The sequence below is a fragment of the Paroedura picta genome, chromosome 11 (genome assembly GCF_049243985.1).
Source record: "Paroedura picta isolate Pp20150507F chromosome 11, Ppicta_v3.0, whole genome shotgun sequence".
NCBI classification, from domain to species: Eukaryota; Metazoa; Chordata; class Lepidosauria; order Squamata; family Gekkonidae; genus Paroedura; species Paroedura picta.
The window spans coordinates 27,949,427-27,966,728 of record NC_135379.1 but is presented as its reverse complement, the minus strand read 5'-3'; the positions used below and the strand labels follow the sequence as shown (position 1 = coordinate 27,966,728).

The 17,302-nt window shown below is 40.3% G+C and overlaps 1 protein-coding gene across 2 annotated transcripts in view; it reads right to left on the bottom strand.

The window, feature by feature from the left end:
- DNAH11 (dynein axonemal heavy chain 11) overlaps positions 1–17,302 on the bottom strand; it is a 191,927-nt gene that overhangs the window by 100,467 nt on the left and 74,158 nt on the right. For both annotated transcript variants that reach the window (XM_077303577.1, XM_077303578.1), the window contains 12 exons: positions 16,515–16,592; positions 14,654–14,786; positions 13,554–13,681; positions 12,629–12,777; positions 10,899–11,049; positions 7,701–7,832; positions 6,736–6,909; positions 6,356–6,560; positions 3,717–3,882; positions 2,765–2,867; positions 1,207–1,446; positions 348–509 (listed from right to left, as the gene is read on the bottom strand). In XM_077303577.1, coding sequence (XP_077159692.1) covers positions 348–509; positions 1,207–1,446; positions 2,765–2,867; positions 3,717–3,882; positions 6,356–6,560; positions 6,736–6,909; positions 7,701–7,832; positions 10,899–11,049; positions 12,629–12,777; positions 13,554–13,681; positions 14,654–14,786; positions 16,515–16,592 — 1,821 coding nt within the window. The remainder of the gene's footprint in view (positions 1–347; positions 510–1,206; positions 1,447–2,764; positions 2,868–3,716; positions 3,883–6,355; positions 6,561–6,735; positions 6,910–7,700; positions 7,833–10,898; positions 11,050–12,628; positions 12,778–13,553; positions 13,682–14,653; positions 14,787–16,514; positions 16,593–17,302) is intronic.

The window sequence follows — 17,302 nt, the reverse complement described above, 5'->3', positions numbered from 1 at the left end:
ACTAATTTTGTAAAAAAAAATGTCAAAAGCCACTATGGCTTATTATTATTATTAGAGAAGGAATTTGACTTGTCCTTATAGGGCTCTTGTGAACCTTTCTCAAATGAGACCCATATTATTGTTCAGTTTCTCATACTAAATTCTCTATTATCAACTTAATTGCCTTATATTAATCACAGAAAACAAAACACACATATACACATAGATAAAGTATTCAGAATGCAGTGAGCCACATTATTTGGGCTCCTTAATCCTATGGATCTTTGGAGATTCAAATTGTCTTAGTAAACAGTTTGTAGCACAGAAGTACTGTAGTAGTAGGAAAATCTGCCAATCTACAGCCTTACCTCAAAATATTTATGTGCAGTGTCAACCAATTTCTTATGAAGGAAATTGCAGTCTTTTGCTTCCACCAATTTATCTCCATAAACACGAGAAGACTCATGAAACCATAGACATATAAGATCATTTGGATGTTTTACACATTCTGGTTTAGCAAACAGAATCCCCTAAAAATAATTCAGCAAGGATTGTATTTTAAAGCCTTGATACAGCTGATACCAATTGCATAAGAGAGCATCAAAAGCTTTGCAGTAGAATCCTACACAGTTTCTCCAGACTGGAGGCTGCCAAATCTTCTCCTCTCTCATGGCTTTTTTCTATACAGTGCCTCCTCCTTGGCAACCCCCACCTCCAGATCACATCCTTTTCCACAGCTGAAGGAGAAAAACAAATCTGGGGATAAATTGCACTGAAGCAGGACTGTGGAGGAGAGAGACTTTAGCTCCTTATACCCACCATTTGGTCTGGTGGCCTCCTTCAATATGTGTGATGTGGGGAACGCCCATTTTAAATAAAACAGGTCTGATGCCATTACATTTAGTTTGTGCCTAAATAACAAACAAGTTTAATTAAAGCAAGGTGTTTCTGGATACTTCGATTCATAAACAGGTGATAGATTATAATCTGTAACTCTGAAAACCCCAAGCAAGTTTTCATTCAAATCACCTGTCTATGGGTCTTAAAGAGAGGATCTGATTTTTAAAAAACATTTTAAATGCTATGAATTGCCTTGGTATAACTTTTTAGTAAGCTGTTTAAATTGCACACAAAAAAGCATTTGTGTATGTACCGAAACCAGGAAAGGGGTATCCAAACATATGCATGAGATGCAAATATCCAATACATAATAAACCAGTTACAGACCTGGAAGACATTGGAGAGGTCTCGGAGGTTGAAAATGTAATGGAATTTAATAGCTGTGGGCAGAAAATTCTGAACCATTATCTGGTGCAGCCATATTGCTGCCTGGATCACAGAGACCCCATGTTTTATCACTGATGGATTAAAGGCATGGCGCTGGAAGTGGAAATCAAGGATCTTGCTGTATATAGTGTTTAAAGCATCAGTAGATGGGAAGTTCATTGCAAACACTGCAAAATGTCTCTAAAAACATGAAGAAAAACGTATTTTTTCATGCAGTATAGCTTTCAGTGACTATTATAAATAAATGAGTAACTTAAAGATGAGAATAAAGCTGAATAATTGGTACAAGTTTTATTTTTGGTACAAGCAATTTATTTTTCAAGTCAAAGAAATAGCTGTTCTCAAGAAATAATTTTTAAGTGCCATTCTTGTCAACATTCATTGCATCAAGAAAAAGCCCAACTAGAAATAACTTAGCATCTGCTAAAGGAGACTCCTTATAATCTTGTTTGTATTTACTAAACAGCAGCCTCTGAAAGAGCAGAAAGGCTTTTGTTTCCAATTGGAAAGCTTGTTTTGCATTTTTTTGCATACATTTATACATAAACAGACTGACTTTTCCATTAGCACCCTATAGTTGGCGCTACAAGAATGTGTGTGTCCAGAGTACCATCAAGTCGCAGCTGACTTATGGCAACTCCATAAGGTTTTCAAGGCAAGTGATTAAACCAAGGTGGTTTGCTCTTGTATCCTCTGCATCCTTCCTCTGCATCCTCCTTGGGGGTCTCCCATCCAAACACAGACACTGTTTAGTTTGTGAGATCTGATGATCTCACTATACTATACTATACTATACTATACTATACTATACTATACTATACTATACTATACTATACTATACTATACTATACTATACTATACTATACTATACAACTGCATCTACTATAGCAGCCTTTCTCAACTTTTTTTTACCATTGAGAAACCCCTGAAACATTCTTCAGGCTTTGAAAAACCCCTAAAACATTCTTCAGGCTTCGAGAAACTCCAGAAGTGGTGCAATCATGCAAAATATGGTTGGGAAAAATAGCTGTGTACACTCGCCCAGGGCCCCTCCCCACCCACTCCAGGCCCATCATTGGCCATTTTGAGAGGGCTACGTGTGTTGACACAATCATATATTGTCATATCACCCAATAAATGTTTAACATTTTTTTAAAAATATATTTTAAAATTAATTAACTCCCACCTATTCAGGAAACCCTTCTAGGGCTGTCAAGAAACCCCAGGTTTTCAAAAAACCTGGTTGAGAAAATCTGCACTACAGGAAAATGCACTAGCTTTTTAGTGGTATGCACCTTCTTTATAGTGTCTGCATTTCCTTTGTACATGTTAGTCAATTCTAGGTGAATGGAAACCTAATGTGCTATACAGGATAGACACTAATTACCTTTTGTGGGCCCCTGAGCTTCTGTTGGGTGGTACTTTGGCTTTTTGCCCATCTGAATTTGAAATCCCTGCTGTAAGCAATACGCATACTTTAGAACACTTGTAATCTTACTTGGAGTCGAGGGTTGATTGTGAAGCTGCCAACAGTTGGGTTCATACAGGCAATATACTGGCAATTATTAATTTCCTTTACAGTTAATTTCTGCCTATCATACCTAAGAGATGAAAACATTGATTTAAAAGGTTATAATTAAATTAGAAGTTATTTATAGCTGGAATATTACCACTTGAACTCATTTACTTTTACAGATGGCCTGAAGCTATGTGTCCATTTCTAACGTTCAATGAAAACTTAAGCTAAATCATTTCAGATAAAGAAGTTTGGGTTCTAATCCAGGAATGATTTCTGCTGACAGAATGGATTCCCATCAGTGGATAGGAATTTCTCAATTCACCCTTCTTGTGGATGCCCCAAATGTTCCCTGAAATGCTGCTCTCAGGGGACTCAGAAGCTTAAAGAACAAAATGAATTGGGGGGGGGGTCTGTACTGGGAGGGGGGAATTGACAAAAATTACCCATCTTCTATTAGCAGGAATTTACTATTGGGACGATTCTGCACTCCCCCACATGCAACCAGCTGGGTGACCTTGAGCTCGCCATGGCACTGATAAAACTGTTCTGACCAAGCAGCGATATCAGGGTTCTCTCAGCCTCACCCACCTCACAGGATGTCTGTTGTAGGGAGAGGAAAGGGACTGTAAGCCATTTTGAGCCTCCTTTGGGTAGAGAAAAGCGGCATGTAAGATCCAACGCTTCTTTTCCTTCTTCTAACTGACCACCTACGGGATCATGGTTAGAAGTTAATGTTGTTACTGTGAAATATTGTAATTCTTGTTGTCTTCAGTTATGTAATTAATTGTTATGATTATTTTTGATGTTCCTGATGTTATGATGCCATGAATTCCACTGTATTACCTCTATGTTTTGTGTAAGCTGCCCTAAGCCTTGGGGGGAGGGCAATCAATCAATCAGATAAATAAGTAAGTTTGAGACAGACACTTACCAATGCCCATAGTCTATATGTTGCCGAATCAATGTATGAGGCTGAACTGTTCCATACACATCCACTTCAGGCATGTTCATATCATCAATAAAATAAATCAGCTTCTTGTTGCCCATTGGACCATAGTTACGGCCAGCTTTTTTCTCCAAGGGTTTCTCAAGAATGCCTAAATTGCATATTAATTTATTTAAAATATTTGTGTACCATACTCTTGAACTAGAGAAGCTGAGAAAGTTGGGGGAAAGAGAGGGAGGCTGGGGGGGGGGGAAGGAGGAAAAATGTCTTGCAACCAGATCACAGGAAGGTTTTTTCATGAGTATGTGGGGGAAGCGGCGCAGGAATAAGCTTTTCAGTCCTGGAAGGGAGAAATGTGGCTATAGTGTGCTTTTTTCCCCTTTCCTTCAAACCCTGCCCTCTTGTTGGGGTACCTGGGGCAGAATTGGGCATCAGAGGCTGTGGGTTGGAGTGGGTTTCCACCCTAAGAGAGAGCCCAGCTAGCACAAACTTACTACTATAACTATCAAAAATGCCTGTTAATTGTTGGTGAGCGGCAGCAATCAACAAGTAGTCTTCAGGGCAGCTAAAATTTAAAGTACTTCTCTTCCACACACATGCTCAAACAAACAATACAAGAAAACATCTTTGAATAAATAACACAGAATAAAAGAAAAACATTTTCTTGGTGAGGAATATTACATAAGCGCTATTAAGTATTATTATTGTCCTAATACTAAAATTGAGCAAGTGATGATTTAATACATAAAATACTTACTGTGCTGTAATAATCTTATTAAAAACAGCAGGTAAATTGAGTGAGTTCACTGACCTCTCTGGCAGGTTTTAAAGTCTTAGGGCTTGAATTATAGTTTTTTAAAATGGTATTAACTAGCAGTATTGCTTGCTGCTGCAATGCTTTTTAGCTGTGCCCCACGGGTACAGTATGAAGAATAATAAGATATTTGAGAAGCATTCAAAATTTATAGAGGAAAAAATTGTGCGGGCGTAAGACACACCATAATCATGTCAATAAAATGTATTCCTCAGGTTTTTTTGCAACAGAATGAAAAATCTTTGAATCCCCTGCTACAGCAAGGGTGGTCAAGCATGTAATTACACATGCATGTTTGCAGCTTCCAGGAATTTTTCATTAACCAGCAAAAAGATCAAATTTGCATATATGTAAATGAAAAGAATGGAGTGCAAAGGAACTATATGTACAATTTAGGCCTACACCATAGAAAAGGTAACTGTACCCCTTGCTTCCAAATCTCAACTTTCTGCACATCACTGTCAAATGTTGGGACAAGAAAAGGTGAAGGTGGTACCATAGGCTATATTTGTGTTGCAACTGAAAACAGGGTTGCACTACCTGTAACTGATGCTGAGTATCTTCTGTGCAGGCATACATTGGGACTGCGCATGTACAGAGCCAGCCACAGAGAACTTTCTAGATAAGTGAAAGGGAAGGAACACTCACTTGCCTTGGAACATGCATGCCATTTCCTGCCCAAGCAACATGTGCTACAAACATCTGGTGTGCCCCCAATAACAGTTTCTGGTCCTCGTTCTGGTGTTATTTATTTGTTTTAATTAAGTGTTATATATTAATCTGTATTTTAATTGCTTAAATTTTTCAGAGATTTTTTGCTTCCCACCTTATGGACCCTGATTGGGTAGAAATATGGCATAAAAATGTTTAAAATAAAATAAAATCATAAATAATAAATGATGAAGAGGGGTATTGTTTTTGATTGAGTCATTGAATTAATGTATTTAATAACTATGAGTTGTCATATTCCTTTTTCTTTCTTGATGATTTCTGAACAGTCGACATGTATGAGGAAAGGTTGGGGGAGCTTGGTCTGTTTAGCCTAGAAAGGAGATGACTGAGAGGGATCTGATAGCCATCTTCAAGTATTTAAAAGGCTGCCATGTAGAGCAGTGGTCCCCAACCTTTTTATCACCGGGGACCGGTCAACGCTTGACAATTTTACTGAGGCCCGAGGGGGTAGTCTTTTGCCGAGGGACGTTGCTGCCAACGCCTGAGCACTGCTCCACTTGCTTTCCCGTTGTCCACTGGGGGGCTCTTGCCAGCAGCAGCTGTGCAGTGCCATGCCGAGGGGGAGCCTCAGCCATGGTGGCCAACGGAGAGCATCAAAGATGAGCAGCAGCCAGGGAGGAGGACGGGGAGGAACCATGGCCCGGTACTGACTGAGCCACGGACCGGCACCGGTCCCTGGACCGGGGGTTGGGGACCACTGATGTAGAGGATGGAGCAGAGTTGTTCTCTCTTGCCCTGGAGGGATGGACCAGAACCAATGGGATGAAATTAATTCAAAAGAAATTCTGTCTAAACATCCGGAAGAAGTTCCAGACAGAGCGGTTTCTCAGTGGAACAGGCTTCCTCAGGAGGTGGTGGGTTCTCAATCTTTGGACATTCTTAAACAGAGGCTGGATAGCCATCTGAAGGAGAGGCTGAATCTGTGAAGGCTCAAGGGGGTGGCAGGTTACAGTGGATGAGCGATAGGGTTGTGAGTGTCCTGCATAGTGCAGGGGGTTGGGCTAGATTACCCAGGGGTACCTTCCAACTCTATGATTCTATCATTCATTTTATACAATGCCCTGTGTGAGCAACTTACTTTGTAGAGCAGCTGATGTTGTGTAATAGTTGAAGGGAACTTTGGACACCAGGAAATCCTCAGAAAGGCCAGCAAGGCATTCCCCAATAAATACTGTTTTCCCCACTCCAGCATTTCCAACAACCATCACAGGTTTGCTTTTCTCCAACAGCAAATTGGTAAAATATTTGAGACATGTAGTCTCTGAAGTGTGAACAAGGACTGCCTGAGGTATCAAAAGAAAAAAAGAGTGTAATTGATATCAATTTAACAATGGTGTCATGATCCAGGTTCAAATGCCCGTTCTACCATGAAGCTTATGGGTAAGTTTGGGACAATCAATTTCTTGGGGCCAATATAAAATTCAATATATTCTATATATTTTAAAAAGGACTGCATACCTGCAAGGGTGTATCTGGATCCAGGTCAGCTGTGACTATTTTGTCACTCCAGGGCATGAATTTCTTGGTCTTTGAGTCAATATAATAATTAAAGATTGTACCATGTGATGGAAACTTTACAACTTTCATCTCTTTCTGCCACCAGTGACTGAATTCTTCTGGATAATTGGTGAGCTATAAAATAATGTAATTCTTCAATGCTTCATATGCTGTATAAAGATATTAATTGCGTAATGTAATACCTTAGAGCGGTGGTCCCCAACCTTTTTATCACCGGGGACCAGTCAACGCTTGACAATTTTACTGAGCCCCGGGGGGGGGTAGTCTTTTGCCGAGGGACGTCGCCACCGCCTGAGCCCCTGCTACACTGCTTTCCTGACGGCGCCCGACTTCCCACCGCCCGCTGGGGGGTGCTGCCAGCAGCAGTTGTGCAGTGCCACGCCGAGGGGGAGCCCCAGCCATGGCGGCTGCTGGAGAGCACAAAAGGTGAGCCGGTGGCAGAGTGGCATGGCAGTGTCCTGCATTGTGCAGGGGGTTGGCTTACCCAGGGGTCCCTTCTATCTATTTTTTTATGATTCTATGACTGTTCTGGCTATCTGATAGTCCTGTAAAATCCCATAAAATATTCAGGATTTTTCAGGATCATGATACAGTCAAAACCATCAACTTGCAGAAGGTGTTTAAAGGGTCTGATGAGCCCTTTAAATGCCTTGAGCTCAAAATTCATCCCAAGACATGACTTGTGGCTTGGAGTGGAGAAGCCATGCCTGCCCCCCCCCAAAAGAAATCCAACTGAATTAATAGGTATTTTTTGGCTCTGATTAGCTGAATTCACACCTATATTAAACAGTTATTCTATTGATTCTCACTATTCTTTCACCACCCATATCACAGAGCACTAGAACAATCCAATTGTCTGAATCTGTCACTTAGTTACTGGATGTTGTTAACTCTTTTACACTTACCTGATCTTGAAGGAGTGCCCCACCAAATGCCCACACACAAGCAAACCCAAAATATGTCTCATACAGTTCTCTTGGACAGTCAAGACACAGGTTTTCAGGGGTCAGTAAACAGTCAAGGAGAGAACAGAGAGTCTATAAAAAGGAAATCGGAAAAAAGAAAAGTTTCTTGCTCATTGTAGTAATTATAGCCACATTATAATAATATACTTCATATTAAAGCTTCTTTCAAACTTCATGAAATAAAACTTGCAGCATCATGTGTCTGCAGCTGTACATTGTGAATTAAAATAACATGCCTCCATACAATTATCTATAGCCCTTCTGCACAGACGAGTTCAAATCTACTGCATTTGTATCTTTTTTTAACCTACAAGTATCCAGGTAGATTCTCCAAGCAACTAGCAGTGGGCAGTATAATTTTGACTACTCTTAGGATGAAGCACAATCTCTCCTATAATAGTCATGCCTCACTTTGAAATGAGTTTTTAAATAAACATATTCCAGATACGAGTAAAATATTAAAGCCTCGGAACCATGTCTTTAAATTATTTTGCAACTAAAGCACAAAACATGCAGACATTTAAGGTCAGTAGCTGAGTACGGCGAAGGCTTCAACCCAAGCCCTTTGCACACACTGTAGTCTGGTTCAGAATTAGTTAATTGTGTGCATGATAATTACATTTAAAAAAATTTGGAGCTCTGATCACTAAACTTATCTGGTTCGGACTTCATGCTCCAGTATTATATTTAATGTACAAAAATACACTGATTTAACTTTTTGCTTTGCTTTGGGTTTTAGATACTTCCCTGTCCTTTCAGCATATAGTTCATTTAGAAATGCCAGTGCATTTATCTTGATAAAGCCTTTTATGGGGAGAGGATACATAAAATGGAAGCAATTACTTGTTTCCTGAATCCTACGGTAGTAGAGCAGCACTGACAACTACAAGCCAGCAGTTTAAATGATTTAATCAATCTTACAAGGGGAATCTGTTACAAAAGCATGTCAGAAGTGCCATGCTTCTTCCATGATTTTTCCACTATGAAGTCAACAAGATACTGGATTCCTGTGTTCACTGGGGAAAATTGCAGTACCTAGTGGACTGGAAGGAATTCCCGGTCAGGGAGCAGGAGTGGGTGGAAGCTGCCCATGTGCAGGTGCCCAGATTGGTCCAGGACTGTCATTCAGCCTACCTCCTGAAGCCTTCCCCTGAGTCTGTGGCAGTGGGAGGTTAATGTTGGAGCAGCGAGATGTCAAAGTGCCATGCTTCTGCCATGATTGTCAGCATTTGTTAGATTTGTAAATGGCCGATTTATTGCTATAGCTGTTTCCATTTGTTTTCTCACCTACCCCCTCCCCCACACCCAATCCATCTCCTCTTGTTTCCAGAATGTGGTATCTTGGCTTTGGATGGGCTATCTGGCCCTTTGAAGATCTCCTGCATTTCACAGGTTCTCACAGGAGGAGAAGGTGGTTGGAGGGTTATATGCTGTGTCTAACCTGCCATGTCTTAGTTCTGACAAGGGATTGTCAGGGTAGCTTGCTTACTCTCTATAAACCTAGCCTTTTGTAACTAGTCAAAGAATTGTGTTTTTAGTTGTCTAAAGAAATCTCACAAAGCAGTAATGCAGTTTGGCTCCATGCCGTGCCTGTGGAGGGGGAAAGCCCACATTTATTTGACTTCAGCAAAAGAAAAGCATTCTTCGTTTTGTGGTTAAAAAAATTGTTTTGCAAAAGGCCTTTTTTCTTCCTGGAAAACTGAAGTTGTATCTCTTGTTTTCTGAGCAATGTAAAATATTTGAAACATTCAAGGAAGGGGGAAAAAGCATTATTCAATCTCTTGGGCAAAACAGTAATAATTTTTAGCTAAAATTATAAGATGTATGCAATTTAGCTGACATCTACTCTGGCAGACATTGCTAAATGTGTTGTGTTCTAATAATTCATGCAGACTAGAATTCTGGTATATAGTTATTATCAGTACTGTAGCTACTTATTAATGCAGTTAAGCATAAGAAGCTGCAACTCATGAGCCAGACTAGAAGAAAATGTTGAACCCAGCTCACCAGGGACTCAATCAAAGTTCTTGTAGCCTTCTTTCCTAACATCTAGCTTTAAGCTCCAGCTTGAAATTGATGGCACTGCTTACCGTATATACTTTCATAGAAGCTGACCCACATATAAGCCAAGGCACCTAATTTTACCACAAAATATGGACAAATGTATTAACTCACATATAAGCCGAGGGTGGGGAAATACACCATCATAGCCTCTCCCATCCAGCCTCTCCCCCACCCCAGAAATACGGAAAAGTCAAGAGGATAAATAGCTGCTGTTTTTTGTACCTCGCTTTTCACTAACCAAAGAAGTCTCAAAACAGCTTACTATTGCCTTCCCTTCCTCTCCTGATGCCAGAAACCCTGAGAGAGCTCTGTCAGAACTGCTCTGTGAGAACAGCTCTGGCAGGAGAACCAAACAGTGACCCCTAGGCCAGCAAACCAGAGCAGACTAACAGTTGGCAGCCTACTACAGCAAGTAGAACAGCTACCAAACTGGGAGAATGGGCAACTCGAACTACAAGTGCAGTGCCCCCCAGAACAAAGCACTGAAAGAAAGAACTGTAAAAATCAACTTTTAAAAGAAACACAACACCAAGAAGAAAAGGCAAACAACGCTGCCCCTCAGATAATAAAAGAAACACTAGGAGAAAGAAACAGTAAGTCCCAAAGCACCCCCAAAACTCACCCCACCTCACCCACAGAAACCAAAAGAATAGTTTGGAAGAAGTGACTAAGAAGAGGAAGAAGTGAAGGCAAAAGGAAAAAAAAGATCAGAGTCCTTCAGTAAAACCGTTGATGTCCTACAAGCTGTCAGAGCAAGCTCAGCTTGCAGCACACAGTTGCAAAAGGCAATGCAATGATTGGCTGGCTGTAACAGGCTTTTATTTCAATTAGTGTATATATCCGCGTATAAGCTAAGGAGGGCTTTTTCAGTGTGAAAAAAGGTGCTGAAAAACTAGGCTTATACATGAGTATATAGGGTGTTTTCCTGATATTTACATATGGTGGGCAAATTATATTGGGTGAATAAAATGCCAAGGTTGTTCGATCTACATAGGTCTCACATTTGTGAGATTTATTTTAAATCTGGCTCAAGCATTTTACAATCTTTGCTATTGGACTAAATGAAAGACATACCTGAACCATGCTGTTCTCAGTGATGGGTATAATTGTTTTAAATTTTGTTTTGAGTTGATCTAAGCATGGAGGAACATATTTATCAAAGAGAATAGTCAAATTGGCTTTTTCAGATTGATCACACCTTCTTTCTATCCAACTTGCAACATACCTGAAAAAGAAAAATATTATTTTTGTGAAATTCTGCTTGTAAATATCAACAACTACTCTATTCAGTACTGGAGAAGAGACTTGGCTTAGAAGGGCCATCTCAGGCATAGCCCACACAATACTGTTGGATTCAGCAGCAACACATGAGGCACTGTCTTTGAGCTTGGCAGGTGTTGGGTGCCAGGTATATCTTTGCTTTGTTTGTTGGCCCCCTGTGGCAACTGGATGGCCACTATGTGGGGGGCATGATTCCAGAGTAGATGGACCTCAGGTCTGATCTAGCAGGGCTCTATTTATGTTCTTACATGGAACTAGCTCTGGGCTACATGGAAGTCTCAGGCCATTAGTTGCCCATCTCATCACTGGAATACTATCACTCAAAAGTCCAAAAATAAACACAGTCAACTTCCTGATTGGTATCAATATGGGAAAGTGATTAGAAGTAAATTCCTAAAATTTGCAGATTTACTAAAAATATGTCAACTAAATAAATTAATGGCATAATCTCAAACTGTAGAATTCTTAATGGCATAGACTATCAATTTCAGAGGAACTTGTGCTAAAATAGTAATTTTAAGGCCAAGAGAATTCCTTGTGCCAAAACAGCTTTGAAATGAAAGACTTACTCAGCTGCACATACTCATGAGCAAATTCTATTCATTTTAATGAAACCTGTCCAGAAAGAATATCTAGATAGATAACCATGTTAGCCTGTATTGGCAAAATTAAAAAGGCATCAATTGACATCCTAAAAATTAATAACATTTATTCCAGCATAAGATTTTATTAGCCATTTCATCAGATGCAATGCCCAGAAAAAGCCAGGCCCCAATAGACTTTTCCTACAAAATGAAATTTGTGAATTTACTGTAAATAATCAAGAATATAAGAAGCCATCATAGATCAGAGATCAGGTTTAATAGGCAATATTGCTCACTGAGTAGGTCTTGAAGATTGTCAAATGCAGAGAAGTTTTACAGAAAGCGTAACACTGAAGATGACATAAATTCTGGTAACTATGACAACTAAAGTGTATATGACTATATAGTGTGGCATAGTTGATAGCAAACACATATGTATTGGCAACAATCTAAAGCAGCCCCTTTCAACCTTTTTTCTGCTGAGAAACCCTTGAAAATTCTTCAGGCTTCAAGAAATCCCAGAAGTGATGCAATCCAGTAGAGTATGATAGGGAAGCATAGCTGTGTACATGCTCACCTGGGCCCCACTTCCCACCCCCTCCAGACCCATCATTGGCCATTTGGGAGAGGGGAAAGTTTGACATGACCATATGTGGTCATATTACCCAATAAATATTTAATAAATTTTAAAACTATCTAGAAAATTAATTAACCCACCCATTCAGGAAATCCTTCCAGGGCTATCAAGAAACCCCCGGACTTCACAAAACCCTGCTTAAGAAATCCTGGTCTAAAACAACTCTGACCTAGAATAATAAAACATTATAGCGAACTTCTACAGTAGTAAAAACACCAAATGCAACCCACAGCCCCATAAAAGCCAAGTGAAATAAGTCATTGCTATTTTTGGTTTTATGATATATTTTTATAAATACTTACGGATTCCAACCAAGATCCTGTGGATTGACATACAAAATACCTGCTCTAGATACGGTAGCCGGAGTAGCTGTTTTTAAATGATGGATCTCAAACAGCAGTCTCATTGTTGGAGTCAGAGGAATCCGTTCACTGCTAGCCAGAGTCAGCACCTAAGCATTAGCAGCAAGAATCATGTTACCCTGCCCAGAAAACCTATGGCATATACCTGATGATGGATCAGAGAAATGTTGCCAGCTCTGTACATGCTGCAAAGCTATAATGTTATTCAGACCTGATGTATTCTTTCAAGTAAATTGTATCTTTCTATCCATCTAACATGGGGGGGAAAGTCTCTGAATTCACTACAGTCAGGAAAAAACAGTGGTTCACAAATTCTGGGTTGGAACCCAAAAGTGGGTCCCAGTTCTCTTGCAGGTGGGTTGTAAAGAAAGGAGGCATGTGTGCTGGGACAGGCTCAGTAGTAAATTTGAGTTTGCCTCTACATAATATGTAAAATGTAATATAGACTATTTTAAAGACTTCTCAACAGATTATCTTCTTGTGGGACAGCATACTATCTTAGATTTAGCATCCACACTCCAATGGGATGAAATTAATTCAAAAGAAATTCCGTCTGAACATCAGGAAGAAGTTCTTGACAGTTAAAGCGGTTTCTCAATAGAACAGGCTTCCCAAATCAAAATGTCCCCTGGAGTCAATATTGCCTCTCAGTGGAAATAAAAAAGTAGCCAGGTGGGCTAGCATCCATTAGAACTTTGTAATGAGTATATGACCTTCAGAATATTACGGTAGCTCCTCTGTTCCCCCCAGTGATTGACCCTGTCACTGCACACAAAAAGGGATTCCTTTTCTACCCAAAAAACAGAAGCAAAATAGGTTGATGCAATAATGTGAGTCAAATGCAATGTTCTTGTCTCTTGCTCACCTTGTTATCATCCATAACAGTATTTAGTGACTCAATCCACATAGGGTCTATGTCCCCATCTAAGACAATCCATTTTGGCCCATTATGGGTAATATTAGCTTCTTCTCTCAAAAGAGATGAAAAGAGACCTACAATTTTTACATAAATTGGTTTTAATAATACAATTTCTAAATAATGAAACATAAAACTTCCATAAGGACACAAATAATTATGGAGCCTACAACCAGGTGCTCCCATGTAAAAACTAGAGCTTCTCCAATTTTTTGCTGCTCTGACTATAGGAAGCATGTATTTCAATTTAGATGCCAAGATCCAAAGGGCTGGATCTCTTGGGGGATTATCATCGATGCTGAAGTCTGCATAGCTCATTTCCCACTTGTATTGCAAGGCTGGCTGGCAGAATAATGTCATCTGCTTACCCAGAACCACTTCCAACATTACAAGTTGAGCACACCCTGAACATGGAAGTGTGTGAAGTTACCAAATGCACATATTTCAAGACAGTTCTGAAAACCAGATGAGTGTACAAGTGGATCTTGCTGAAGTTTTCATGTAAACAGCCCTTTGCAGACGACCTATTTCCAGGTTAAATCACTGTGCAGGGAGTAACAGTGGGCCCAGGTAAACTGGCTCCACCCTTACGTCTCCATGCAATCACCAAGTTGTCTGCGTGGGGCAGATGCATGGAGGAAGTACCCTCAGCACGCCCCTTCCCTATGATCAGCAACACCCGGAAACACCACATCAAGAAATCACATAATACAGCTTTCCTGGGACTCTGCTACTTAAGTCAAAGGATGTATGGCTTGAATGTTCTGTCATTTGAAAAGCACTTGCATATATTAAAATAGAACAGCAGGGAATATCCTTCTGCTTCTAGGCAAAGGCAGTTTTCCCATGGGGATTTTTCATACAAGAGATCACCTTCTCTCGCTTTCAGTCTGAAGCAGTATAGGGAGACTGTTATTCCTCTGCACATATAGATTTGTCTTGAACATCCCTATATAGAAAATATGCACCCAGAGAGAAGTTCCGAGATCACAGCAAAGAAGAGTGTGCAAAATGTCACAGTGATGAATATAATTGGATCTGCTACTTGCCATCTTTCCATTCCCGAGTAGCCTGATGTGTAAAACCAAATAGCTCATCAGTAGTCACAGCTTTGGGATTCAGATCATTCCAAATAGGCCTCAGCTTCATGTTTGTATAAGTCCTGTTCAGGGTTCTTAGAATCTGAAGGAGAGTCACAAAGATTCTCATGACAGAGTCCAAGTATTAGATTCCAAGATTCTGATTCTGTGAAGGCTCAAGGGGGTGGCCGGTTACAGTGGATGGGTGATAGGGTTGTGAGTGTCCTGCATAGTGCAGGGGGTTGGACTAGATGACCCAGGAGGTCCCTTCCAACTCTATTATTCTATGATTCTATAAATCTATGATTCTAAGAAAATGCTATTGTTAATGTTAATATGGAACGCTGCTACGCATAACCTTACTAATGTTTTGGCTTATAGTTTGTATTTTCAAAAGTAAATTTTAGAGCACTTCAAGAATAATTAAGTTCTGATCATTCTGGATGATTCAGGTCACTTTTTTTGTTTTTGAAAAGCTCACATTTTAAAAATAGCTGTAAAATCAGGGCAGATTATCTATGTGGCATTTAAGTACAGCCATTTTTACAACATTTGCTTTTCAAATTCAAAAATGTGAACTGGATCCCCAGAATTGGCATGCAGGACTTGGAAGGGTGAAATTGGGGGGGGGGGGAGCGTTTTAAATTCTGTAATAAAAAAAATTACTGGTCAATAGCCAGAACTGAACTCACAACCTCTGTGTCTCTAGGCTATTTCCCTCCTACCCAAGTCACTAGAATCTGAAGGCTAGTTCAGAAAAAGGCCATCTAAAGCTTCTTTGTTGTTGTTGTTTAAACTAGTAAGTAAGACTTTTACTGCCTTGTTGGGAGTGGAAAAGTGAAGGGTGGGGAGATAGGGCTGCCTGCAACCAAACTGAGTCTTTTGCTGCCTCCTCAGGAATGGAAAAAACCACAACAAACCAGCAATGCCATGCCTTACTAGGTTTTTAAATAAATAAACAAACCAGGAACCAAACTGTATTTAGCTCACTTAATTTTTTAAAAAGAGAAACTGACATGATGGGAGGGGAAGGGGGAGAGGCAGACAGCAGTTCTTGGAAGCATTTCTCAACACACACATGCACCATGCTGTGTGACACATGCATCGGAAGGAAGAAGGAGAGGAACAGCTGAAGGGGATCCACAGGGAAAGGCTTATCTATAGTTCCAATGCTGAACCCTGATTCTTGCACTACTTATGGGGGGCTTATTAAAAAATAAAAGGATAAAAATACTTAAGTGATACTGTAGTTCAGACAAAATGAAGGTAGGAAAATCATCCACTAAAATGGCCATCTGGAGTGAAAGAAGCTACTAGAATCTCTCCTTACAATTTCAAAAGGCACCGCCTGCCTGAAACTGACCAATGAGCAGAGCAGAGACTGCGGTGGTGGTGGTGGTGGTGGTGGAGGAGGAGGCACGCCTTCTGGGGGAGGGGATCCGGTGGAGGAACTGTATCTGTTCACAGGAGTCTGTCTGATGGGTACACATTTCTCAAAAAACCTGGAGAAAATGCACTCTTGGATACCTGGGGTTGGGGGGGGGGAGTGAACTGATATTGTGGAGACTGAATGTCGTGAAAATGGTGCAGATGAAGAAGGGGGGGGGGAAGGGGCAAAATCAATCTGAGCAGAAAACTTAAATTTTATTTTAAATTGAGTGCAGGTAAACCTAGTGCATCAGCCCTGGTTCCAAGTATGTATGTTTATTGGTTACACTTCAAATCAGAGCTGATGGGATGGACTGAACAATATGGCATCATACAAGCCTGCACAGTTGGCAGTCTTTAAAGTGCAAAATATGTCTGTAGAAACTGATGATGTGTGTTTTACCTCGCTTTTTCCCGTGCCTGCATTTCCAACTATGAAGACAGAATGACGCACTGCTAGCAGCTCCTCAAGCTGAACAACCTGCCAAACAGAATTAATACACAACCAGTGGTTTTGTTTTCTTGTCCTCCCATTATCACTAAGACACTAATTACTTCCCACACCGCAGTTTCTCCTCCTATCCTGTCCTGTAGTCAGGAAAGCAAATAGCTGTTTCTCCAAATAACATCAAATTGAAGAAGGTGCAATAGTTGCCCATGGCCTTCTGCCCAGGCTAGAATTAATGAATGAACCTAAGAAATGAAAACACATCTCTCCCCACCCTTTTTTGCTGTCAATTGAGTTCCATAACTACAGTCCAATTAGAGCAAACCAATGACATCCTAATACTACAAGAGAAGAGAAGCAATATTTTGTAAATAAGTTTAGCAATGTAAAAGGAAATGTTTAAATAAATGTACTAGCTAGAAAAAGGCGCTTCATATCTTTTTGAAAAACTATTTTGGCTCAAGCCACCACCCATGTTTTCTCCCTCTCTTTGAACCTTCATGCCACATTCTTCTTTTGGCCTCTATAAACCTGAAGCTGTGATTTATGTAAAAAGGCCAAAATACTTTACCAACTGGGCTCCCATGTATCAATGATGCTATGGATCAGATAATAACTTCCCCAAATGGTGTTCTACAAGCCCACTGTTTTCTTCAAGCTTAGTGACCTTGCTTGTGTGTGCAGAGTTAGCATGCCAGGGTGCTTTCAGTAGGGTAATTTTTGCTCTGGCATGCTAATACTGA